Source organism: Stegostoma tigrinum, chromosome 2 (genome assembly GCF_030684315.1).
Source record: "Stegostoma tigrinum isolate sSteTig4 chromosome 2, sSteTig4.hap1, whole genome shotgun sequence".
NCBI classification, from domain to species: Eukaryota; Metazoa; Chordata; class Chondrichthyes; order Orectolobiformes; family Stegostomatidae; genus Stegostoma; species Stegostoma tigrinum.
Genome location: NC_081355.1, coordinates 107,030,718 through 107,057,242, shown reverse-complemented (window position 1 = coordinate 107,057,242; position 26,525 = coordinate 107,030,718). Strand labels below are relative to the sequence as shown.

Genomic DNA, 26,525 nt, shown 5'->3' with positions numbered 1-26,525 from the left:
TAACAAAGATTATTTAGAAAGAGTTCAGGAAAGGTTCACGAAAATGATTCCAGGCATGAGGAACTTCAGTTATGTAGATGGATTGGAGAGGTTGGGACTATTTCTCTTAGTGAAGAAAAGATTGAGAGGAGATTATACAAAATCATGAAAGCTCTGAATGGAGCAGATAGGGAGAAACTTTTCTCATCAGTGGAAGAATCACAGCCAAGCAGGAGCACACTTCTTAAAATTGGCACAAGAATCAACAAAGACATGAGGAAAATCTTTTTCATGCAGCATGTATTTAGGATTTGGAATGAACTGTCTGAGGGTGGATGCATATTCAATTCAGACATTTCAGGGGAATTGAATTATTATCTTAAGTGAATGGATGCACAGGACTACAGGGAAAGGACCAGGGAGTAGCACAAGGTAATTTGCTCCTTTGGAGAGACAACAGAGACACAACTAGCTAGATATTCAAACAGTTTCAGTGATGGCAGATTATTTTTATGCATGGTAACTTCAGTGGATTATTTTCAGATGTGTGAGGTTTCAATTGACAACTTATTCTCCATAAACAGAATAGTTATTGAATGATGGGAAACAGTTGATCAGTTTCCCCATACATGCATCTAACTGGTAAAGGTATGGAGGCAATTGTGAATCCAGTTCTGGGGCATCAATAGAGACCTTGAATCAGCCTAAAGGTACCTTCCAATTTTGGATGAAGCACTGTGCAAAGGTTCTTCATTGCAAAAAGAGCTTAACCAGCGTATAATAAATCAAGTTCCAAACTTTAGCTCAATGGATTTGAACTCTGATAATTCACAACTGAAACCAGCTCACACAGACAAGAAATGACAGGAAAGGTTTCTTTTGTACCTTTGCAAATGTCAGCAGCATGTTAAGAAATGATGCGTTGTTCATCAGCTTTGAAGCTTCACCCCATGAAGGTTTTACACAAGGTCGATCTGGATCAAGAGTCACGGGATCTACTTTTCTTTGGAAGAGAAGCAGCACACAGTCCATGATTCGCATAATCAAGTGAGGTGGTTTGCCCAACTTGCGCACTGTGGCAATATCGGCAGGTTTGATAGTCTGGAAATATTTTAAAACAATATATATTGTTATGTTTGTTAAAGTCTTCTTATCTTATTCATCAAGAATGCAAGCAATCACTAATAAAGATTCTGTTAATTTGCTGTCTAATATACTAGTTAAGTACACAAGTATACATCCAGTATACTAACATTACAAAATCAGAAATTGCTTGGGAAATAATTCTGAAGAAGGGCCAGTGGACTTGAAATGTTAATTCTGTTTTCTTTCCAAAGGTGCTGCCAAATGTGCTGAATTTCTCCATAAATTTCTGTTTTTGTTTCAAATTCCCACAGTTCTTCAATTTATATTCATATTGCAACATTGGAAAATGCACATTAACATAAAAATGTCACAGAGTGACTATTGTCTTCAAACCTGTGTGTTAATCAAGTGCACAAGCTGAAAAACGCAGCCAATCCATGGTAAAAATGAAAATTTGTCCATATAGTTTCTCAAAGCAATTTTGAACAATAAATTTAAGGAAAATTACTGTTGCTTTAGTATATCCCAGATATACAATGTTTGTTTGGTCCATCTGCCAATTTATATTCAGGAATTCTAAGTGAACACACAGTAATTTACAATTGGAACACGACACTAACAGGTTGTAGTAAGATAGAAGCTGATTTAGGGCATATTTTCTTTCATCAACCATGACATATTTAATCATCGCTAAAGGAAAGACAAGAAATTGAAAGTTCTTGTCTTGCACTCATCGGGACTGAAACTCAACAAAATTTCAACAATAGGTAGTGACAATTTGTACAGCATGAAAAGAGAGTGTTGATTGGTTGGATAATGGCTGGCATGGAAATGTACCAGGAACTCAACCATATTTCTAATATGGCATTTTGATTTACCTATTTGGCTTTACTTGTGTCACTTGTTCATGGACATGGCAAGATTTCTACCTGCCATGATTTGCTCCAGGCTGTGGTCTTATATAAAGCCTTCCATGGTATATATCTTGAATTACCAAAATTCTCCCACCATGTTAAGGCCATTCATATCATTCCGGTTCAGGAACAGCACTCTAGGAACAGGGTAAGGGATGGTGATGTGCTGCAATCCCAGGCAATCCTATCAGCAGTAAGTGTCTGCAGCTTGTGCAACTTCAACTCAGAGTTATCGAGCTAACATTTACGCCGCGGCCTTTGCAGGTCATCAGGGAGGACAAGAGTCACCAAGATGACCTTCATATCCCCGAGGATAAACAGAACTTTAGAGTCAGTCAATGGCCAAGGTCAGGTAGCTGAGACTGCGAGCCAGACAATTGTAGGGAGCCAACATAGAGCAATGGAGAAGACTCATCTCCTATTTTTGCCCAACAGGCTGGAGGTGCTGGTTCCTCTGAGAATGAGGAGAAGCATTGCTGTGTAGGTGATCAAAGTCATCATGGCACCATGGTGCAGGATGCTTTTCAATGGGATTGGGGGGAGGTGCAAAAAGGAATAAGGTACTATAGGTCACATTATATTCAGGAAAACTTGACCCACATCTCGAATTTAGTTGATAATCCCAAACTCATGATGGATATGGAATACCAGCTCCTCTCACTCTCAGTGTATGTACCTATATTGCTCACACTGCTATCTTTGTTGGAATGAGATACAACTCATATTCAGCGAGAATCAACAATATCAGCCCTGTCTATGCAGACTATTTCGGTTATGATTCAGTGGCAGATAGGTATGGAAGGTTCCTCTTTGTTTGCTGGAGGCAATTACCCACACATAAACCTCTGCATTGGGACTTAAGGTGACAGAAATCTCTATCTGGCAATCTCAGAAATTTCACTGGCATCCCTGCTTTATAACCACTATAAACAATGGTATTTACAGAACACATTCAGCAGAGTAAAATACCTCCGGCACTTCACAAAAACATGTCAGGTAAGAGCTGACACCAAGGCAAAGAAGGTGAAAACTAAGACAAACATTCAAATGTTTGATCCATGAGGCAGCCTTTAAGCAGCATCTTAAAGAAGGAGAAATACGTACAGCTATTTGTGACAGGGTTGCCCGGCTTAGGAGCCAGACAGCTAAAGACATAGCTGTCAATCGTGAAGCAAGTGAAATTGGTGGTACACAAGAAAAGAGAGTTAGAATGCTGAAGAGCTTCAGATGAATGCAGGGAAAGGGAAGTTACAGCAATACAGGGTGCTGCTATCAGGGGATTTGACAAAAAGGTAAGGAAGTTGACATGTAAATATGTCATCTCTTGGTGACAGATTTACAGACAACTGTAATCAAACAGGCCGCTCTTGCTGTGTAAGTAACAGTCAGTATTTACATTACCGGATCTTCCATGCCTCCACCCATGTGATGAATTGAATTGATTTTTATCTTCACAAAAAAAGGGAAAGAAGTACCTACTGCAGCATGCTTCAGCTATTTGTTTACAGACTCCATTTCATTCTTCCATGTTGACTTTACTTTGATATTCCACCCTAAAAAGGCTAAAAATGAATTACTGATGCAACACATTTCCAAGTGGCCTCTTTCTCTTTATAAACTGGAGTTGCCAGCTCGTGTTCCAAAACACTACAGGCAGTCATGTGCTCTGTGTCCAGCACCAGTAGTGTAAAAACATATTAAATTATACACCTAAGCTGTACTTGACATTATCAGTGAGCACAGCTCTCCATTTTCCTAGCATGTAGTGCAGCAGTTGCCATGTGATCACTGTAGCAGATACGAAAATGATCATAATGTCAGCTTCATAAAAATTATAGGTGTAAGAAAATTGACAGTTATTAAATAAAGGCTAGCTGTTATTGCCAAGTAGTTTCAGAGCAAGAAGACAAAAGCTCAAGGTGGAGAACTGAAATTTAAATAACTTCTGAGACTAAAACAACGCTGAATCAATTCTTGCTGTTATGAGAAAGTTTAAAAAAAGGAGCAGGAAGAAGTTATTCAGCCCATCAAGCCTGCTGTACCTTTTGTTTTCTTTTTTTTGCATTTATGAGATGTGGGAGCCTTTGTCTATGCCTGCATTCACAAACAAAATGTGTTTTAAGGGACGCAGTCTACACGGAAATACCTCTACCAATCAGAGTCCACTTGCCAACCAATCTGTACCCTCTTTTCAGTATAAATGCTGGTTTTTCAGTTCAATTTGTATTCTTGTGAAATGTCCTGGTGAAATGCTTCGTCAAAATGTGTCATTTTCAGGAGTACCAAAGGCACTTCAGCAAAAAAACAGCTGTTAATGGGTAAATGAATTGTTTCCCTGAATACAACACTGCCATTAAGCCACACTGTCTCGACTTAATAAAGAATCAAATTATTTCCTTGCAACTTTATATTTGTTCTTGATTTACAACATCTGCAATTGTTTTGGTTTTTATCAAATTGTTCCGTTACACATGCAATTTTCTTTTATTATCATCTGTAGGTGCCACAAATCCTTTGGCTGGGAATTAGGTGCCCTTTGGAACTGGTAGCTGTGGAGAAGGATGTATGTAAACAATGCCAAAATCTCTTGGAATTCCATCTTGTCATGAGCTGTCAACAAGGGAGGGGGTGGTGGACTGGTAATAACACTGAACTAATAATGTAGAGACCCAGGTTAATGCTTTGGGGACAACGGTTCAAATCCCACCATGGTAGACAGTGAAATTTGTATTCAATAAGATATTTAATTAAAATTTGCAGACTTATTTTAACCAATTGTCAATCGTCATAATGAAAAACCCACTGGGTTCAGTAGTGCCCTTTGGGGAATGCAAACTGCTACCTTTACCTGGTTTGGCCTCCATTTGACTGATGACCCACATTAATGCAGTTGTCTCTCAACTATCCTCTGAAATGTTCCCAGGAAGCTGCTTAGGTCAAGAGACATTTAAGGACAGTTAAAAAGATAAGATGTTCTGGCCAAGCCACTCACCCATATCCCATTAATGGATAAAAAAGTGCCGACCTGTCAACAAGTGCCAACCTATCAAAAAATGTCAAGATGTGTTTTTAAGGATTGAGATTGTTTTTCTCAACAGAGTATGGTCTATAACATAAAAATTCTAAAAGTAGAACATATATCCTATGTGCATGGGTACTTGTAGACATTCAATGGCTTGGTATTGTAGGTGACAAGGAAAGTGGTAGTTGGTGAAAGTAGTCAATTAGTTAGCATAGGGGAATGGGGGCCCATGGGGAATCCATCCAGGTCATTTGGTTGCATATGTTGACATTAGTGTGCCAGGGGAATAATGAACATGAAGCAATGTGAGGAGGAGAGGTATAAAATATTTCTCTCATTTTGGATCGGCAGATATCCATTTGGATCTGCACCCAGGACACTTTTGGTGAAGGTTAGCCACCCTTTTAGGAAAGATAAAGTACCTTTTGATATAGATACTGCAAACATTGAGTGAAAAAGCATGTTTGTGCATTTATTGAGGCTGGAAAGTCATCAAGAAACTTTCCAAAAAGTTGTGCTTTTAAAAATGAAAACAGTGCTAGATTTCATAATGTTTATTTATATAAAACTATTACAGAATTTGTGCCACATGATTGATTTCCCAAACTATCATTTTCACAATGTGGTTTTAGTGATAGACAGCTCCATCTGCTTATTGAATGGAAATGTTGACATAGTTGACAACAGCAAAGTGAAATGTATCTTTTTTTCACTGAAAGGCAAAACACTGCATATGCTGGAATTCTGAAACAATCACAGAGAATGCTGGAAAATCTCAGCAGATCAGGCAGCATCTGTAGAGAGAAATAGAATTAATGTTTCAAGTCTAAAAAGACTCTTCTTCAAAACCGACAAACAGCAAAAGTCCCTGAAGCAAAATGTTTACTTTCAGAAGGAATTTGTTGAAGCAAATAAAATATGCTGAATGTTTTGAATCAATGAGAATTTGATTTTTTTCACAATAGTGACATCACCAATAGGCTGGTAAAATTAGTTTTCTGAGATAATGCCTCCTGTTTAATGCCCAAATGAGCTGATATGTAAGTTGGCATGGACTGACAAAGTCAAAAGTTGTGAGTTGGGAATATAGATTGGCACTGGAGTGATTACGTCTATAACGAGTCATGGAGATGACTGGAGGCATATCAGACATGAAGGACAACAGGAGATGGGTAGGTTGGAAAAGGGATATCAGCAGCGTCCCCCTCCATGGTTTTGGGTACAGGTGCATAGGTTATCAATGGATGGGGATGGTGAATGAAGAGAGTTAGGAAGTTATAATAAGAAGAATCTTTACTATTTTAATCTTTGTTTTAAAAATTGAGCACAGTACTGAAGCACTAAGGCAGGTTTTCAGCTTAGCCTATCTCAAGAAGTGCCAAACTCTCAGGCTCTTCCCCAGTCAGGCCTAACTCCCAATCCATGTCCTTGTCAGCCAGCGCTGTCTCACTCCCGCCACACACTCACAGAATGGAACTCAGAAATGTGGCCATCCATTATTAAAGATCCTGTTCACAGAGCTGGAAATTCTCCTGGCTCTGTGCACCTGACCTGGGAACTAAAATCAGGGCCAGAGATTTCACATTTCACAAATCCATTTTCTTACAGTCCACATTGACTCACATTAAGTCAGCTGAAAACTTTACTAGCTAAATCAAAATGCTTTATTCAATGCTGTTTGACAAAATCTTATTGTGCATGGTTTGAGAACCAAGAATTAACACCAAAGAAGCACTTGACCGAACTAATAAGACCGAAGCTGAGAACCACAACAATTTGTATTAATGCAACACTCTAAAGTAATGAAATGTCCCAAGGCACTTCATAGGTGAAGTATAAAATGCAATATGACACCAAGCATGTAAAGCAATAATTAGTCAGGTGACCAAGCAGTCAAAAAGATAGGTTTTAAGGAATGTCTTAATAGGAGAAAGCAGAGATGCAGAGTAGTGTAGGGAGGGCATTCTAAAACTCAGGTCACATGGAACTGAAGACGCAGGAATCACAATGGGAAAATTAAAATTGAATTGAAATTAAAATTAAAGACGAATGTAGATTTCTGTAAGGGGTGCCAGAGGAGATTACACAGATATAAATGAGAGAGGCCACAGTGGGGTTTGAAAATAAGGATGAAAATATTAAAAAGGTAGAAATTGCTTTACTGGGAGCCAATGTAGGTCAGCAAGCCACAAGGATGATTGGTGAACATGATTCAGTGTGAGTTAGAAAAAGGGCAGCAACAATCTAGATGATGGATGAATTACAAAGGGTTGAATACTGTGTGGAAATTGTCAAATCTTGAGATAACAAAAATATGAATAAGTTCTTTCAAAGAACTTGAACAAATGTCTTTCAATAGCAGATGAACTAAGATAAGGAAAAAGTCAGCTGGGAAGTCATGTTGCAGCTGTACAAAACATTGATGAGGCCGCTTTTGGAACACTGCATATAATTCTGGTTGCCCTCCTATAGGACGGATGTTGTTAAACTAGAAAGAGTACAGAAAAGATTTACAAGGACGTTGTTAGGACTGAAGGGTTAAGTTATAAGGAGAGGCTGGACAAGCTGGGACTGTTTTCCCTGGAGCATTGGAGGCTGATGGGTGACCTTCTAGATGTTTATAAAGTCATGAAGGGTATAGATAAGATGAATAGCCAAGGTCTTTTCCCCAGGGCAGAGAAGTTCAAAGCTAGAGGGCATGGGTTAGGGCAAGAGGGGAAAGATTTAAACGGGCAGTACCTGTACGGAACGAGCTACCAGACGAAGTGGTGAAGGAAGGTACAATTACAACCGTTAAAAGGCATTTGGGGACATGTAAATGAATAGGAAGATTTAGAGAAATATGGGCCAATTACAGGCAAATGGGACTAGTTCCGCTTAGGATACCTGGTCTGCATGGATGAGTTGAACTAATGGTCTGTTTCTGTGGTGTACGACTCTATTATACTATAATAGGTGTCATTGCCGATGGTGCAACCAGATGGTTACAAGTTCATCTTGGGATCAAACATGATGGCAAAGCTTAGAACAGATTGCTCAGTCTCAGATTAATGTCCCACAGTCCGGAAGAGGGACGCAAATGCTAGGAGTCTGTGTTTGGAGCAGGAACCAAATGTAATGGTTTCAGTCTCCCAAGTATTTTGTTATCTGAACTTCTGAAGTATATTTACAAATATAACAAAAAAGGTGTTTCTGCTTGTAGGAGAGTCTAGGATCACAGGGCATCATCTCAGAATAAGGAGTCTTACATTTAAGAAAGAGATGAAAAGGAATTTGTTTTCTCAGCGGACAGTGAACCTACAGAATTCCTTACCACAGAGGATTGTCGAGGCCAGGTCATTAAGTATTTTCGAGGCTCAGATAATCATTGCTAATCAATAAGGGAATCAAGGGTCAGGGGGAAAAGGCAGAAAAGTGGAACTGAGGGTTATCAGATCAGCCATGGTGTCAATGAATGGTGGAGCAGGCAAGGTGAGCTGCATGGCTTACTTCTGCCTCTATAATATTATGGTCTGTCAATTGTACATTTTTTTTAATGAATAAATTGTCCAAAATACAAAGAGAAGATTACAGTTTTAATAAAATTCTGATAAAATCTAGGAATTCTGCACAGCAAACAATTTAAATACTTTGTGCCATTCATTAAGTTCTACTGGCATTGAATTTTTCCTCCCACCCCAAGCACATAAACACATTGTAACAGGGTCTCAAAATACAGCAATAAATGATGTACTCAGAGAAGTTCTTTAATAGAAGCCTGATGAATATCTGGTGCCAGGAAACTATTACTGCCTCTCTTTCACCTCAAAGAAAAAGTGTCAAGATCATCAACATCATTTTATTGAGACTATTGAAAGAGAATAATTGAGAAGGAAGGATTGGAAAATAAATTCACGTTAACTCAAGCCCAATAACTGGTTAATTCGGTACTTGACCTTCCCAGTGCAGAATTAGTAAATCTCATTGCTCACAAAACGTTGATATACATTGCTAGCATACAAACCTGCAAAGCTGCTTCTGCCTCTTCCAAAGCAGGCTTAGCTGCCTCCAATTTTGTTTCAGCTATTGCTTTGTCAGCTGCAATTTCATCTACAATTAGCTGAGCCTTGTCTTTCACTTTTTGAACCTGTGTTTTAACTGTTTCAGCAGCCTGGGCCTTTAAAGTCACTTCCTCAAGAACTTCATCTGCTTTTTTAGAAGCGACTGCCAAGTCTTGTTCCTTAATCACAAGTTCTTTGGACAACTCATTCACTGACACCTCAGCTTCCATTAGCTTTGCCAATCCTGCATTTTAAAAAAAGGAACAGTTTAAGGGAAAAGAGTGCCAGTTTTCTTGAACTAAAATGACAAACTGATTCAGATCATTAAATGTCAACAGTCTTAAGATAGATATTGCCATGGTCCATCTTAAGGTTTTAGGAAGCTACATAATAGATTCCTTAGAACAATACCATCATAGTTACTTCTTTTTTGAGTATATTGTGCATTAACTGAAGGTAAAACAGAATGATAAAGGAATCTGCTTGTAACATAGCTGTGACAAAGGTCCCATGTTTGGACTACATGTACATATTTAGTTTTTCCACTGGTGGATTTAAAGAGGGAATGACCTGTATACTCAGCATGCAGTCTCCAACCATGTCAGTCCTGTCTATTACTTTACAGGGGTGGGGGAGGAAGACATCATGTGGTCTGCCCACCCTTGGGGTTGTTGAAGGCCTTTGAGAGCAAATTAATGGCCAGTTAAGGACCACATGGTGCCATCACTAGTACTTCACACATGACAGGGGGTGTGTGGGAGATACCCACATCAGACAGCAGTCCATTAGGTTAGGCTATATAGGCTGGCGTAGGGCAAAGGTGCAACCTTTGCAGATCTCCTGAGGCCAGTGAGGTATCCCATCACCAGACCATCTGCCTTCTTACTTTAAACCTCCGTCTGACCACTTGAACTGTGCTTTCCATTCCCTGAGTCACCTCATCAAGACCCTAAACCTGTAATTATCTGGGTGCTTCAGCATGGTGGGAGCTAGTGTAGCTCCTGCAATAGCCTCCTGGGATTACAGGGCTGCCAACCATCAGATTACCCATTTACATTCTAAGGGATATCTTCCTCCCCAGTTTGAGCTTAGAGCTAGGACCTAGAGTTAAATTACTGAGACAGCACCTGGAATGACGGGGAGTTCCCCTGTCCCTGACACTTTAGGTGAAGTTGGGTCAGCTCTGCTGACAGCAAACTCATATACATATGACTTGCTGTCATGCTAACATTTCTGTCCTAGTCCAGCCACAATGCTCCAACAAAGCCCAACACAAGCTGGAGGGACAGCATCTCAGTTCCACATAGGCACCTTACAATCATCAGGAATCAACATTGAGTTCAACAACTTCACACAATTTACACTTTTTTCCATTTCCCTTAATGTTGTGCACAAGTGCACTAGTATGGTTCATATGGGATTAAGATTACAGAGCTGAAACTGGGAGATTGCAATCTGATTTCCCGTCATTCCAGGTGCTGTCTCAGTAGTTTAACTCTTGGTCCTAGCTCTACGCTCAAACTGGGGAGGAAGACATCCCTTAGAATGTAAATGGGTGATCTGATGGTTGGCAGCCCTGTAATCCCAGGAGGCTATTGCAGGAGCTACAATAGCTCCCACCATGCTGAAGCACCCAGATAATTACAGGTTTAGGGTCTTGATAAGGTGGCTCAGGGAATGGAAAGCACAGTTCAAGTGGTCAGACGGAGGTTTAAAGTAAGAAGGCAGATGGTCTGGTGACAGGATGCCTCATTGAATGCATGAAGATGGTGACTTGCTTTACAGGACAAAGGTTACTTTTTGGCAACCAACAGTGAACAGTTCAGTCACCGGAATTACAACAATACTGCCTTGTGTTATGAACAGGTTAAAATCCTATATTCACTAGAATTCATGCCAAATTTGATTTTCTTTCATTTAATATTTTTTCAATATTCAATTAAAGCAGCATCCCTCTCATAATCTGCAAGGTGAACATAAACTATGAGACTGCAAATATAGCAACACACGAACCATATTGGCAGCAAGAGATCAATTGGACAAACAATTATTCCTTTTTCTGCTCTTAATTTTTATTTCCCTTGTTAACCATGACTGGCTGCTAGAACCTTTCAGTGAATCCCTCTTCTGGGCATAATCTAACTGGGCAAAGTGTTTAGTAGGCATCTGTACATTTACATAAGCAGTAAATCTGGTCCATAGAACCATATCAGATAATGTAAAGTAGTACCTTGTACACATTAGTCAAATTAACAAGTTAATAACAAGCTTCCTTTATATGTCTTAAGGTTTAATTAGACTGAATCAATTCATGCTCCCATTATCAATTTTCAGAATCAATTTTAAAAAGCATAAATAAGAAATTAAACTGCAGTGGCAGAGATAAATGGCAGGATTAACTATGTGTTGATAATTGCAGTGCATGAACATTGATATACTAACTAAATTGATAAGTCTGTACCTGTTTTCATTCGGTTTGATAGCATTTCCACGTAAGCAAACTTCTCTGCGTAGATAGTTTTGTAGCCTCCAATGAAAGATAAGTAAGACTTGGGAGTCACGTAGGTCTGACGTCTAAATCGTTCAAAGTATTCAACAGATTTCTCTGCTACAGTATCTTGAAATGTTCCCATAGTATTCACAACACTCTGCTTTACTTGTGCTGTGCATTCTATTGTGTAAGATGCTAAGAAATGTTGTGCAACTGCAATGAGGGCATCTTTGGGCCAACGCTGAAACCAGTCCATGGTGCAACCAGAGATTAGACCAGGAAATTTCAATGCACGAGTACGAAACTTCTCTCCAACTGGAGAAAAACAAAGAATCACGTGCAAATTGCTACGCACTCGTGAAAGGAAATAATCATAGAGATTTTCAACAGTTGGAGGCCGTCTTGGACACTCCTTTTTCATTACTGGAATTAAGTCTTGGGTAATTTCATCAATTTCATCTCGAGCAAAGAGGTTTGACACCTCGCCTGAGGCCAGAACATTGTTCATGTATTCCAAGAAGGACTCATCTTTGATTTCATTATCTGTAAATATAAATGCCACCCCCATTCCTTTTTGTCCAGCTGTACGATACAGAATCTTCAGATCATCCATAAGATTACCTGTATTGTAGGTTCTAAAACAGAAATATGATAATTGATAACACATTTACACAGCAATTATTATTTCTTTTTCCACAAAGAATGCTGTAAGCCATTTTAGAAACAGGCACCTGGAAAACAGCAACCAAATGACAGACATGTCATAAATGGCAACTTAATGTTTGGTCAAGTTTTATAGAATATTGTGTAAAATGGAGAGGTAGATCCAAATGGTTTACAAAGGCAAGTGCAGGGAAAAAGGCATTTATATCATCAAGGATAGACAGGCTTAGAGAAGAAATGTACATAAGACCTAAGTGGTTCATTGAAAAACAAATAAGCAAGTGGAAACAGCTGTAAACCTCAAGCATGGCACATGTTTGCTGAGTTAGGGCAGCTGGGATATGAGTTAGAGATAATAGGAACTGCAGATGCTGAAGAATCCGAGATAACAAGGTGTAGAGCTGGATGAACACAGCAGGCCAAGCAGCATCTTAGGTGCACAAAAGCTGACATTTCGGGCCTAGACCCTTCATCAGAAATGGGGGAAGGGAAGGGGGTTCTGAAATAAATAGGGAGAGAGGGGGAGGCAGATCGAAGATGGATAGAGGAGAAGATAGGTGGAGAGGAGACAGATAAGTCAAAGAGGCTTGGAAGGAGTCAGTAAAGGTGAATGTAGGTGGGGAGGTAGGGAGGAGATGTCAGTCCAGGGTGGATGGATAGGTCAAGGGGGTAGGATGAGGTTAGTAGGTAGAGAATGGAGGTGTGGCTTGAGGTGGGAGGAGGGGATAAGTGAGAGGAAGAACAGGTTAGGGAGGTGGGGACGAGCTGGGCTGGTTTTGAGATGCGGAGGGGGAGGGGAGATTTTGAAGCTTGTGAAATCCACATTGATGCCATTGGGCTGCAGGGTTCCCAAGCAGAATATGAATTGCTGTTCATGCAACCTTCAGGTGGCATCATTGTGGCACTGCAGGAGGCCCAGGATGGACATGTCATTTGAGGAATGGGTGGGAGAGCTGAAATGATTCGCAATTGTGAGGTGCAGTTGTTTATTGCGAACTGAGCGTAGATCTTCTGCAAAGTGGTCCCCAAGCCTCCGCTTGGTTTCTCCAATGCTTGATGTGGAAAGTTTTCTTGGGGTCCGGAATGGGGGTGAGGGAGGGGGTGTGGGGACAAGAGTAGCACTTCCTGCGGTTGCAGGGAAAAGTGCCAGGTGTGCTGGGGCAGGAGGGGAGTGTGGAGCGGACAAGGGAGTCATGGAGAGAGTGGTCCCTCCGGAAAGCAGACAAGGGTGGGAAAGGAAAAATGTCTTTGGTGGTGGAGCCAGATTGCAGATGGAGGAAGTGTTGGAGGATGGTGTGTTGGATCCGGAGGTTGGTGGGGTGGTATGTGAGGACTAGGGGGATTCTTTTTTGGTTATTATTGTGGGGCTGGAGTGTGAGGGATAAGTTGTGGGAAATGCAGGAGACACCATCGAGGGCATTCTCAACCACTGCGGGGGGGGGGGGGGGGGGGGGGGGTAGTTGCGGTCCTTGAAAAACTACACATTTGCTAATGTGGTATACTGCATCCGCTGTACCTGTTGTGGCCTCCTCTACATCGGGGAAACCACTTTGCAGAACGCCTACGCTCAGTTCGCACTAAACAACTGCACCTCCCCATCACAAATCATTTCAACTCTCCCTCCCATTCCTCAGATGACATGTCCATCCTGGGCCTCCTGCAGTGCCACAATGATGCCACAACAATGTTACCCAAAGGTTGCAGGAACAACAACACATAATCCGCTTGGGAACCCTGCAGCCCAATCGCATCAATGTGGATTTCACAAACTTCAAAATCTCCCCTCTCCCTACTACATCCCAAAACCAGCTCAGCTCGTCCCCAACTCCCTAACCTGTTCTTCCTCTTTCCTATCCCCTCCTCCCACCTCAAGCCACACCCCCATCTCCTACCTCCTAAACTCATCCTGCCCCCTTGACCTATCCGTCCTTCCTGGACTGACCTATCTCCTCCCTACCTCCCCACCTACACTCACCTTTACTGGCTCCATCCCCGCCTCTTTGACTTATCTGTCTCCTCTCCACCTATCTTCTCCTCGATCCATCTTCGATCTGCCTCCCCCTCTCTCCCTATCTCCACTGAAAAGTAGCAAGTAACATCTGAGGCAATGTCAGGCAATGGCCATTCCCAACAAGAGAGAATCTAACCATTGTTGTTTAATATTTACTGTATCCTACACTATCAACATCCTGGGAGTTATCATTGACCAGAAACTGGACTGAAGTAACCATATAAATACAGCAGCTACAAAATGAAGTCTGAGGCTAGGAATACTGCAGCAAGTAACTCACCTCCTGACTACCCAACTGCAAGGCACGGGTTGTAAGGGTGTAATGGAATATTCTCCACTTGCCTAGATGGGTACAGCTCCAACAGCACTCAAGAAACTTGTTCCCATTCAGAACAAAGAAGCCCGCTTCATTGGCACCACATCCACAAACACTCACTCCCTCCACCAATGGCTCACAGTAACAGGAATGTATACTATCTACAAGATACACTTCAGAAATTCTCCAAAGATCCTTAGGCAGTACCATTCCGAATCCACAGTCACTAGCATCTAGAAATGCAAGCGCAGCAGAAACGATGGGAATGCCACCACCTTCAAATTCTTCTCCAAACCACTCATCAGCTGACTTGATGTGGAAGTACTAGTGTTAGACTGGGGAACAAAGTCAGAAATCACACAACATCAGGTTATAGTCCAACAGGTTTATTTGAAATCAGAAGCTTTTGGAGCACTACTGTTTCATTAGGTGAAGTGGAGAGAAGCGCACAGGCACAGAATTTATGGGCAGAGAGATCACTGCAAGATAATTCCAGATAATTAATCATGACAAAAGAGGTTTGTGGCTCTTACACCTATCATGTTATTCCAGCAATTTTGTTTGTTTCTGGCACCACCTTATTTTTGTTTATTTGTAATTATCTCACTGCCTCAACTAATCAGATCATAGGTTATCCCTTCTCTTGCTGTTCAGCTGTTGACACTTTCCTCACACTGTCTGACATTTTGATCACTGGCAAAGACTTGTTATTCAGTCTGTTGACACTCCACTCACACTATATTTACCATCTTTTGACACTCTCAATTACCTGGAATTATCTTGCAATGACCTCTCCACCTATAAATTCTGTGCCTGTAAGTATCCCTCCACTTTAACTTATGAAGGAACAGTGTTCTGTAAGGTTCTGAATTCAAGTAAACCTGTTGGACTATAACCTAGCTTCTTAGACTTCTGTCTTTGTCCATCCTGACTTGGAAATATATTGCCATTCCTTCAAGATCCCTGGGTTAAAATCCTGGAACTCACTTTTTGATCTGTCGATACCAAATGAGCTGCAGCAGTTTAAGAAGGAAGTGTACAACACCATCTCAAGGGTAACTTGGGATGGGAAACAAATGGTGGCCCAACTAGCAATGCCTACATTCCACAACTGAAAAGTTTTAAAAAATGAAATCATACTGAGCCTACTTCAATATCGGTACAACACATCCTTCAATCTCTACACACCAGATTGTACCTTCTCGAGGTCTCTGTCTGAAGGTAGGTCTGATCCTCAGTGACATGATCTTCATCAAAGATAAGACAAAGAGTAGATGCTGAGTCTGTCCCAGCTGGAATAGGATCAAACAGGGATCTGTTGACATCACTCTGATGCACAACTGCAGCTCACCTAACCAGATCCCCAAGGAATCTGCTTTGCTGCGGTCACAATACACCTTTACATGCATTTGAAGCCTGGAGCTACAGGCTGTGATAGTCGAGGTTCACAACTTCTTTTCACCTCCTGACTAACCAGGATTCTTTCCCACTGTTAGAACCTACTTTTGGCATTTTTTGGAATAATTCACAAGTTGACTCTTAACCTTTTTGACATTGTCTTGAATACGCCTTCCTTGGCTGCCAGATCCTGGAGGAAGACTTGAAATTAGAGCTTTTGACTCAGAGGCAGGAAGGCTACCCAATGAGATGCAAGACTTTCAGTGGTACTGAGGCCAAAAGATCAACACACAAATTAATGGCCAGAGAGAGAACCTAATCCACTTTGTTGTGAGTGAAGCAATATAACAAAGATAATGTTACAAATCTAGAGGATTAATAATAAATACTGCAAAGCATTTTTACCTTGTCAGTACAATCTGAAAGCTTTGATATCCTGCAATATATGAAGCCAGTCTAGTAAGGCTCTGTTTTCCGGATCCACCAACTCCCACGAGCAAGGCATTTCCTTGTGGAGTCCGAATGATACGGGATATCTTCATCAAATGTATCATGGCGTCCTTTTAGTGACAAAGAATTACATTTGCAGATTAGAACAAAATGCGTCATCTAAGTGAAAGCTCACCAGTTAACAGCACCACCTGCAAGTTCCCTTCCAAGCCACTCACCATCCTGACTTGGAAATATATTACTGCTACCCTTCCTTCACAGTCGCTGAGTCAAACTCCAAGAATTCCCTCCCTAACAGCATTATGGATCTACCAACAGCACATGGACTGCAGCAGTTCAAGAAGGCAGCATACAACCTCCTTCTCAAGGACAGCTAGTGAAAGGCAATAAATGCTGGCCCAACCAGTGATGCCCACATTCCATGAGAAAATGTAAAAAATAAGAATCTCAAGTTTTTAATCCAGTACACAGCACTGACATAACATGACCAGACCTTTGTTTGACAAATAGTGCATTCTTATAGCAAGCTGTTAGATTTGTACTAAAGCAAGGATAAAGACCCCCAACACGTAGAAAAAGGCGTAAGTGCTTTAAATGATAGTGCATGGTGGAAAATTACAGCAGTCCCATCTGCATCTGAAAATTTCACTGACAGTTTAGAACATGTATTGTAGGGCCTTCATCATGAAGCTCGTATGTATAATAGCCCATTTAATTCCAGCCTCACTAACTCCATTGTGAATGTGCCTTTAAGCTTCACCAGTGGCTGAGTAATGGCTATTTAGTGTAAAAGGAAAAGAAAGGACAAAAGAACATGTAATTCTCAGAGTTATCACAGAAAATGTAACAGAAGCAGCAAGGTTGCTTATCTGTATCAGTTTTATAATAGTTCAGTCTAGGATATTCAGGGATTGAATATCCCTGAATGGAAACCGATTAGCTATAGCGACAGCTGCAGATATAAATGTTTCCAAGAAAAGAAAAGCTCTAGTATTGATTCTTAATCTCCAATCCTTGATTATATCAGAAATTTCAATTTACATGTCCGAGCCTTCATGGATAAAGTGAAAAACAATTGTTAATCTTATATTTAGTGACCATTCTAAAAAAAACAAACCACAAAGTAAATTAAATGAATGGCCTTGGCAATAATCTCCTGGAAAACAGCTCCAAAGTCAACGTCAGCCAGATAATTAACTTCCCAGTATCTCCTGATGAGTCTGAAATGTTCACCATTGGGTTATAATCTGCCACGGAAATGATTGCTTCCAAGAGGAATGCTTATATAATAAAGTTGCAGGTTACATCCATCTAACAAGAAGACTTTCCACTTTATTGTTGGAATGAACCAGGGACAACTGGCTTTCTCCAGTGCAAACTTTTGTCTCAAGGCAAACTGCTTCTCCCACCACATCAAACGTAGTTACCTCATTCCCACAGTAGTGATTCCAACCGCCTTTTAAATATACAATTTAGAAACAACAGACAGTTTGGGGATTAGCACTTGTCCATACAACATCAATTGAATATCAACACTGCCAACTCTGGACAACACGAGGGAAAAAGCCTCTGGTCTGTAAAGAGAAGTTGTATTTGTGCTGTCTGCAAGCAACGTTTTCTTCATCAATACAGTGAAATAGAAGATACATTTTAGCAAAACCTCCTGAAAAGATTTTTGAAAGAGAAGACACTGGCTACAACTTTTCAACTGCTGGCTAACCAACAAGCCACAACCACTGAAAGAATCTAGGGCTGCTAACACCAATTTTAGATTCTACCTTTAAAAACAAAGGCATTGTTAAACTGCCATCCATTGATCCTTTTCCTTTGTACTTCCATTGTTATCAATTGAATAATTTCTTTATCTTATTTGATTCTCACAGTCCATGTATGTTCATTGAATGTGTGTCTATGTTGTGAAGCATCCCCCTCCCCTCAAAACTGCATCAAGACTATGAGAAATGAAGTCCACTTCTGTTTTGCAGCTTTACAACAATGTTATTACAGTCCTTGTAAAGTCAGATTTTGTCCATCCTGACTTGGAAATATATCACCATTCCTTTGGTATCCGTGGATTAAGATCGTGGAACTCATTCTTTCACGGTATTGTGGATCTACCTACACCAAGTGGGCTGCCACAGTTCAAGAAGGAAGTGCACAACACCATTTCAAGGGTAACGTGGGAGGGGCATTGAATGGTGCCCCTACATCCCACAATTGAAAGGTTTAAAAAAAATGAAACCATACTGAAGAAAGAGAGAGTGGGGCAAAAGACATGCCCCCACTCCATATTTAAAGGGGAAGAAATTAAATCACAATCTCTTTTTCGATGGCTAATGAGAATAGGAAGAGGCATTTGTTTTAAAACTCAAGATATGTCCATGACATGAAGAGATAAACTATAAGCCAATACCTTGAAAAACACCAAATCCATCACTGCACCTCTGATGGCTTCATTGTACTGCTCCATATATATTTGAAGGCGCTCAGCCAGCTGATCAAATGATGGAATTGGTTCATACATTTTAGGAGCTTCTAATTCCACGTCATCCGGCTCATCTCCTGTAGGCTCTGGAGCATCACGCAGGAAATCAACAAAGAACACTTCTTGCTGAAAATTTGTTAAAATAGCATCACCATGGTCCTCTGAAGCAATCTATACGGAAACAGGCTATTTTAGAAATGTCAATTTCATAAATGGGTGATCAATTAAAATTTTATAAAATTAAAAGAAACCTAAACGAGTCCTAAATAGCGGCTAACTGATTCACATTTGAATTTTAGCCTCATCTTTCAGCCAGCAATGAGATATTCTGTTTCTGCTCATTGCTTGGAGAATTTGGCGAACTGACTTGCTTTTACATTTACACGGTGTATTATGGGAGGAGATAACAGCCAATGGTGGGGTAGGGGTAGGGGCTAGGTACTCAAAATACAGCAACAATAAGCCAGAGAACTTTTACTAACTCTGAGTCCACATTTTTATGCTACTTTCATGTGGTCTCTTTAAAGATTGCTGGTAGGATCCACAATACTGATGCTTCTAGTGATTGCATACTTAGTCCATTTATACCTGAATTTGCATTCAGGATCCTACACCTGACATAGAATCAAATCTTTGCAAAGGGCCTGCATGAGATTGGTGTAAATGTCGCCTCTCACGCCATGAAATTTAAAGATCATTTATTGATTCCACATTGTGTTAGCTTTGATTTTGACACAAATATTTTACAAAATCGTGACTATAGTTGGCAGACATCAATCCACCCATGTCATATTGTACACATTTTGCATATTGTAGAAACAGCACAGTGGTAATGCTGGTATATTGCAGATTTCTTTTGTGGACCTTTTCCAATATGGCCCCAATATCAGGTACAACTCATGGCTTAGTAAGAAAGAAAGCATTCACAGACAAAACAGGCTTGTGTGATGTCAAGCAACAATGTTTAGGTGAACTCAAAGAGGAAGATTCAACCAAAATATCCCAGACAAGTGTTCTGTTAATCTGAAATGCTTAGAGAGGCAAAAATTACATTAATTTCAAACTGAAGACCATGAAGTTCCATTTCCATGTAAAGCCCAATAATAAAATAATGCACCAAATTGTCTCACAGTGTGCTGCTCTAATATACTCATCAATTTTTACCTTAACAGAAAGTTATACTGAATATTAATTATCAGTTATTATGCTTCACTAAGGGAATGCACCATTCCATTATGCCCACAGTCATCAAAAAATGAAGATTTTAAGAAGTATACAATATTCCCCAATTTATCTATAGTTTAGCTCCAAGATGATAGAGGCACTGACAGGCTTCTGTACTTAACAAAATCTACCATTTATTACAAGTAATTTGCTAAAGGTAAACAGCTATGAACCATCAGCATATAACTCCAGTGGTTAAAACTCTATTCCTTATAAATTCCCTGTTTCACACACAGAGAAAAAAAATCATGGATGCTATGGATGGAGGAAAACTGGAACAATTAGTTCATTGGTCTCCATTCACACATTTTGCTCAAATGGTTCTTGTACTGCTCGGAATGCTACTGCACACCTTTCCTTTCCAGATGCCTTCAGTGGCTTACAACAAGTACAAGGTGACTGGCTCCCTTATAAAAGGTCCTTGGGTTATTAATTGCAAGTCACAGTTTGCAGCAACTGCCAAAGACAAAATAAACTGGTTCTTCAGCCTTGAAGTAGCTTTGACTGTAGCAAACAGAGAAATCTCTTGAGCAGATGAAGTTCTGAAGCCATCTCTGTCTTTTTCACAACCCCTAGTTGTTCAGCTACCTGAGGATCAACCATATCGTTGTTGGCAGGAAGAACATCTTTGTCAGTGAAACTGGTCACTAGTCCACAAACTAAGCAGCTACCTGCTGACAACAAAGCTTAATGTGCACACAATTCTCCAGCTCTAGTTTGTTCGCAAGCTACATTTCAACCACTGCTCAAACAAACTGCTGTATAAATAAGGCTTATAATGAGTTAACAAGGTGTAGAGCTGGATGAACACAGCAGGCCAAGCAGCATCAGAGGAGCCGGAAGGGTGACATTTCGAGCCTAGACCCTTCTTCAGAAAATTATAATGAGCGTCAGGTTACCTGCATGTAACAATCCTCCAGCAGCCCTTGGTTTTTAAAGCAGTTCTTTTCTCATTTTAGACCACAATTAAAAATATAAGAAAACAAATTAAAAGACGTGGACTTTACACAATGTTCCTGATAAGAATGCTTCTTTATGGCTTATTTGTCACGATTTATTTTTCAAAAAGCAAATACTAATTATACCAAATCTTTGAAATGATCACTGTAGTTAAAACAAATTCACTAAAATGGGAAAGTAAGAAACTTAAAAAGTGATGTACTATGTTATGAGGTCAGAAATCAAATTTTAGCAACAAATGATTGTATTTATATTCCATAATTTTAAACTTAGAAAGAGTCTAAATGTTTTAGATCAGCAGAATGTTTAGTTTGAATATTTTAGTTGCATTTTTCATATTGGATTAAGCTAAACATTCACACTTACAACATTGATTTTATATGGCTTAGATGCGCCACAAACTTTGACAATGTATACTTCTCTATCTAAAATGGCACCATTATCACGGAACACTTTTCTAATGTTATAATGGAGCTCCACTGTGTGCTAGTATTACATCCATCTATTCAAAGATCCTTTTATTACAGATGAGAAGAGTAAGTATTGCTGGACCTTTTTCACTATACTGTCAAACCAGTCTTTGTCCTGCTGGTTGGTAAATCTATCTGCAATAACACGAGTGCATTCATGATGAAAGAGTGACACCAACACATCAGGAGACTGGCAAATTTCAGATGTAACAGTTAGGATTCCCTGCCAAATACGACTAAGATCACGGAGGTTGAAAATATAATGGAATTTGGCTGGAGTGGGCAGCATCTGTAAAACAACATTTGAAATGGATTAATTTAAAAGATGACAGTAATCTAAAAAATGCACAATGAGAAAAAAACAATGAATCCTGAGATCTGCATTGAATCATCATTGAAGAAGTGCTATTTCACAAGTCACCCTTAACATTCTTTTCAACTGGTCATTAAATATATTCCTCATAGTGAATGTTCAATAAGCTATATCTCCTTGAGAGCTTTTAAAATATTTCCCTTCTATTTATGCCACTTGCAGAATGAATGAATGAATGAATGAGGCTCTGATAGTTATCATGGTGTAATAATCAGTATTTGCACTGGGGTCAGGAATGGCAGAAACCTAGCCCGCTGACAGTGCATACTGGGAAATCACAGCCACAATATGGCCTACAGACGAGTGAAATACCCTGCTGCCAGCATAGACTTAGGAAATCATTCCTATAACATTGCAAGCACATGTTCCCATGTCCTCAAATTGACTGCATATACCCCCCAGATTATTGAAAATAGGGCATGATTTCATCAGGGTTGCACCAGACTCCCAAATTATGAAAGGGAAGTGGGCAGGGGTATCAACAGCCTACCAACCATTGTGAAATAAATAATAATTAAAGTATTGAGCTTGTTAATGACACAATCGCCTGCAATTTTTCGTTGCTTGCTCCATTTTTCAGGCATCAGATTTTAAAAGGTTTTGAAGGTTTTCAGTGCAGTTATTCTCAGAGGGCACGGAGATGGAAGCCACCAGAATTGTGCTTGAGTGTCACAGCAGATTCTGCTGGAGAAAGTGTCAGCATCTGTTTTTTTAACTGAAACATTTAATGAAAAATAATAAGATTCAGAGGGTAAGAGGTCTTCACATTTGTAGCTGCAGCTGACTTCCTATTTCTGACATAAACCCGCTGTGCAGCATGACATCACTGCCTAGCCTCCTGATGTTTAGAAGCCTCCCTTCAAATAATTAATTGGCTACCCTTACACTGAGCTGTCACTGATTGGTCCTCTGCACTTAAATGGAAGGGCTGACATTGCTGAGGTGGGAGTAAGTGGACCGCTTACTTTCCATTCTGCCTCCTTCACCCCACTGAAAAATGTAAAGCCCAGCCCAAGCTCTGCACTCCCCTGACTCCATTCCTCTGCTCATTTTTAAATCACCTTTGTTAACAGAACTTTGAGTCACATTGGTCCTATGCTCTGGATTCCCTCGGTAAAATTCACTGCCTTTCTCTGCATTCAAAAATAAATCTTCATAACCCACCTATTAACCAAGTTTACCATCACCTTTTCAAATCTCTCCCTAACTTGGCTAGCACAATTTTCCTTGCCCATGCTGCATTTACAAACACTTTAAAATACTCATTTTTCCGTTAAAGACACAACGTAAATTCTCTCTTATATGATTTCATTTCTATCGCTCTTCTCTTTGTGTTCCTTTTTTGTTCTCCTAATTGTCAGCCTTAACTAACAGTTTCTCTGTTTGTATACTATCCTATGCGAAAGTGCATGGTATTAATATTTGACATACCTTCAGCTTGACAGACTGCCATAATTTGCGTGTGGTTGATACTAAAGCTGAGGCTAGTTTGCAAACCTCAGCAGGAAAGCCACGTTGCTCACAAAAATAGCCACTTGCAATAGTTCTGAATATTTTATCAATGGATGCATTTGATGGTAGCGCACAGTTATAAATTGTGAATTGTCTTTTGAGCCGTTGAGGGATATCATTTCTGCCACCACCAGGATGAATCATAGCAGCAACAAATTGTACATCAACAATGTTGGTGAACTCTCCAGGTTTTTCAAGATTGTAGAAACCATTCTGTTCCATTAGCTGTCGGACAATCTCATTAGTTATCTGTTTAATGAGAAGACAGTTACCTTAAGCAGGTTTTGTGCAATGTGTTGAGGAGGATCTCTTTGCAAAACTTCTTGCTAACTTAAACTTTAAAGAAAAAAAAACAGTGATAATCCAATGATATTTGAAAATAAATGTAGTGGTCAGCCATTTTAAAGTGCACAAGACAATGCAGACCAGTATGTCTCATTCACCAATTTTATTGATTTTTTTCTTCTGGAGCACAATTTTCTTTTTTAAATTATATCAGACTGTGCACAAAACAATTACTTAATTCATGGTCTTATCTAAAGAACAGGTTTACCTGATCACCCCATTCATTGATCACTGGCATATTAATGTCATCAATAAACACTGTCATTTTTTTGCCACTGGGTGGGCCATAGGTTGTGCCCATTCGTTTATCCACATAACTTTCGATGCTTCGTTGGAACATATTTGGCATTGTGGCAGAGGAGAAGTTCAAACTTTTAGTTGCATGGACTTCAGGATCATACTTGCTCATGTAGCCCTGTGATTTAATGTGCAACACCCACATTGATATCTCAGATACAATTCACAAACATAATAATCAGAGTAGATTATAAATTATAACACAAATCATAAATTATAACACAAATTCTCTTGGCCTATCTAAATGCACAGTAAAGTTGAATTACAATAGGACACTTGCCTGGTCCAAATGATTAAGAAAGCAATTGTAGATGTGTATAATACTAGTTATGTTCTTTTTAACGTATTCTTTTTGAATAATTTAAATACCAAACCATTAACTATAGAACCTCCATTGTACCAAACTTGACAATCCGTTAGATATTTTTCAATTGTAGCTACAATTTTAACGCAACAAAAAATATTGATATACCCCCTTTCATGACTCCAGGACAGCCCAAATTGCCTTGCAGTTAAATTAGCACTTTTTAAGGACAATCACTGCTAATATGTAAGCAACATGGCTGATAAGTGCACACAGCACCTTAAACTATGGTAATATCTTGATAGCCTTGAGTTGTGCAATGTTGGTACAGGCATAAATATTCATTAGAATACTAGCAATAAATTGCTTGTTCTTTGAAATAATGTCATAGGATGATTTAAATCAACTTGGAAAGCAAAGGGCGGTCTCAATTTCATATCTGATCCAAATATATTACAGAGCTGAAATATTAGCCTGGATTTAGTATTCAAGTCTCTAAAGTAGGAAACTAAGCATGTGCAATAGCAAATTTGTAGTCTGTAAGGTCCTTCAAACAATAATTAGATCAGTAACCAAGGTAGCTACTTTAGTGGTGTTTCTTGAGGAACAGGTGATATCCAGTCAGATTACCAGGAGGACAAAAACATAAATTTCTGGAAAAGCTCAACATATCTGGCAGCACCTGTGAAGAGAAATCAAAGTTAACATTTCAGGTCTGGTGACCCTTCCTCAGAACTGATGGTAGGTAGGAAAATGTTGGTTTATATGCAGAAGATAGGGTTGGGGGAGAAGGTAAGGAGCAAACAATAGGTGTGGGGATAGAGCCCAAAGAAAGAGAACAACAGTTGACCAAACATAGGAATAGATAACGATCTGGCTAGGAGGGTGAATAGCTGTTAATGGGGGCTGGTAGTGGCAAACAATGGGCTGTGTGTTATAGCAATCTGTGTGATAACAAGGCCCAGTGTGTGGCCTGAAGTACAATCTACACAATGTGAATTGAACTAGCAGTTTTTCAGTTCTACGTTCATTAGTTCAATCCAGGTTGTTTTCCTGTTGGGCTGAAGAAACAGTTACAGTTTGATGTTAAGGTTATCAAACCATTCAACGACTTCAATGTGAACAGTTCAGATGCCAACGAGAATGGGTCTCTGAGGGATATGTTCTCCCTTGGATGGGCACAATCATATATTGAACTGTTTCTCATGTACCATGTGGGCACCACTTCCCTAGTTTGTTGCCAGGCAGTTGTGCGTTATCTAGCTTTTCCAAGGATGATAGAAAGATGGGACTTGGCTCAGTTACCAGTTTGCTGTTGGTAATTTTTGCAGTCAATCATTATGTGCACCGTCGGGATCTACATAGCGTCATCAGTTAGTAGGGCATGGAACATTGAACATAGAACATTACAGCACAGTACAGGCCCTTCAGCCCTCGATGTTGTGCCGACCTGTCATACCGATATGAAGCCCATCTAACCTACACTATTCCATGTACATCCATATGCTTATCCGAATGACAACTTAAAATGTACCTAAAGTTGGCGAATCTACTACCGTTGCAGGCAAAGCGTTCCATTCCCATACTACTCTCTGACATCTGTCCTATATCTTTCACCCCTCAATTTAAAGCTATGCCCCCTCGTGCTCGCCGTCACCATCCTAGGAAAAAGGCTCTCCCTATTCACCCTATCTAACCCTCTGATTATTTTATATGTTTCAATTAAGTCACCTCTCAACCTTCTTCTCTCTAATGAAAACAGCCTCAAGTCACTCAGCCTTTCCTCGTAAGAGCTTCCCTCCATACCAGGCAATATCCTAGTAAATCTCCTCTGCACCCTTTCCAAAGCTTCCACATCCTTCTTATAATGCAGTGATCAGAACTGTATGCAATACTCCAAGTGCGGCCACATCAGAGTTTTGTACAGCTGCAGCATAACCTCTTGGTTCCAGAACTCGATCCCTCTATTAATAAAAGCTAAAACACTGTATGCTTTCTTAACAGCCCTGTCAACCTGGATGGCAACTTTCAAGGATCTGTGTACATCGACACCATTGCATCTTAGGTTCTGAGGCTGCAGACATGTTCATTGGAAAAATCTAATGTCAGTAGGAGTGTTTCATTGGCTGTCAGTTGGTTCTGTTCTTAGAGGATGATGATTTGGTAGTGATTGTAACAAGCAGAG

At 40.0% G+C, this 26,525-nt stretch overlaps 1 protein-coding gene across 4 annotated transcripts in view; it reads right to left on the bottom strand.

Moving 5' to 3' along the window:
- Nucleotides 1-26,525, bottom strand: part of dnah5l (dynein, axonemal, heavy chain 5 like) — a 384,422-nt gene that overhangs the window by 137,124 nt on the left and 220,773 nt on the right. For all 4 annotated transcript variants that reach the window (XM_048552307.2, XM_048552297.2, XM_048552277.2 and 1 more), the window contains 8 exons: nt 23,948-24,154; nt 23,314-23,643; nt 21,592-21,798; nt 18,784-19,026; nt 16,326-16,480; nt 11,503-12,167; nt 9,005-9,285; nt 865-1,080 (listed from right to left, as the gene is read on the bottom strand). In XM_048552307.2, coding sequence (XP_048408264.2) covers nt 865-1,080; nt 9,005-9,285; nt 11,503-12,167; nt 16,326-16,480; nt 18,784-19,026; nt 21,592-21,798; nt 23,314-23,643; nt 23,948-24,154 — 2,304 coding nt within the window. The remainder of the gene's footprint in view (nt 1-864; nt 1,081-9,004; nt 9,286-11,502; nt 12,168-16,325; nt 16,481-18,783; nt 19,027-21,591; nt 21,799-23,313; nt 23,644-23,947; nt 24,155-26,525) is intronic.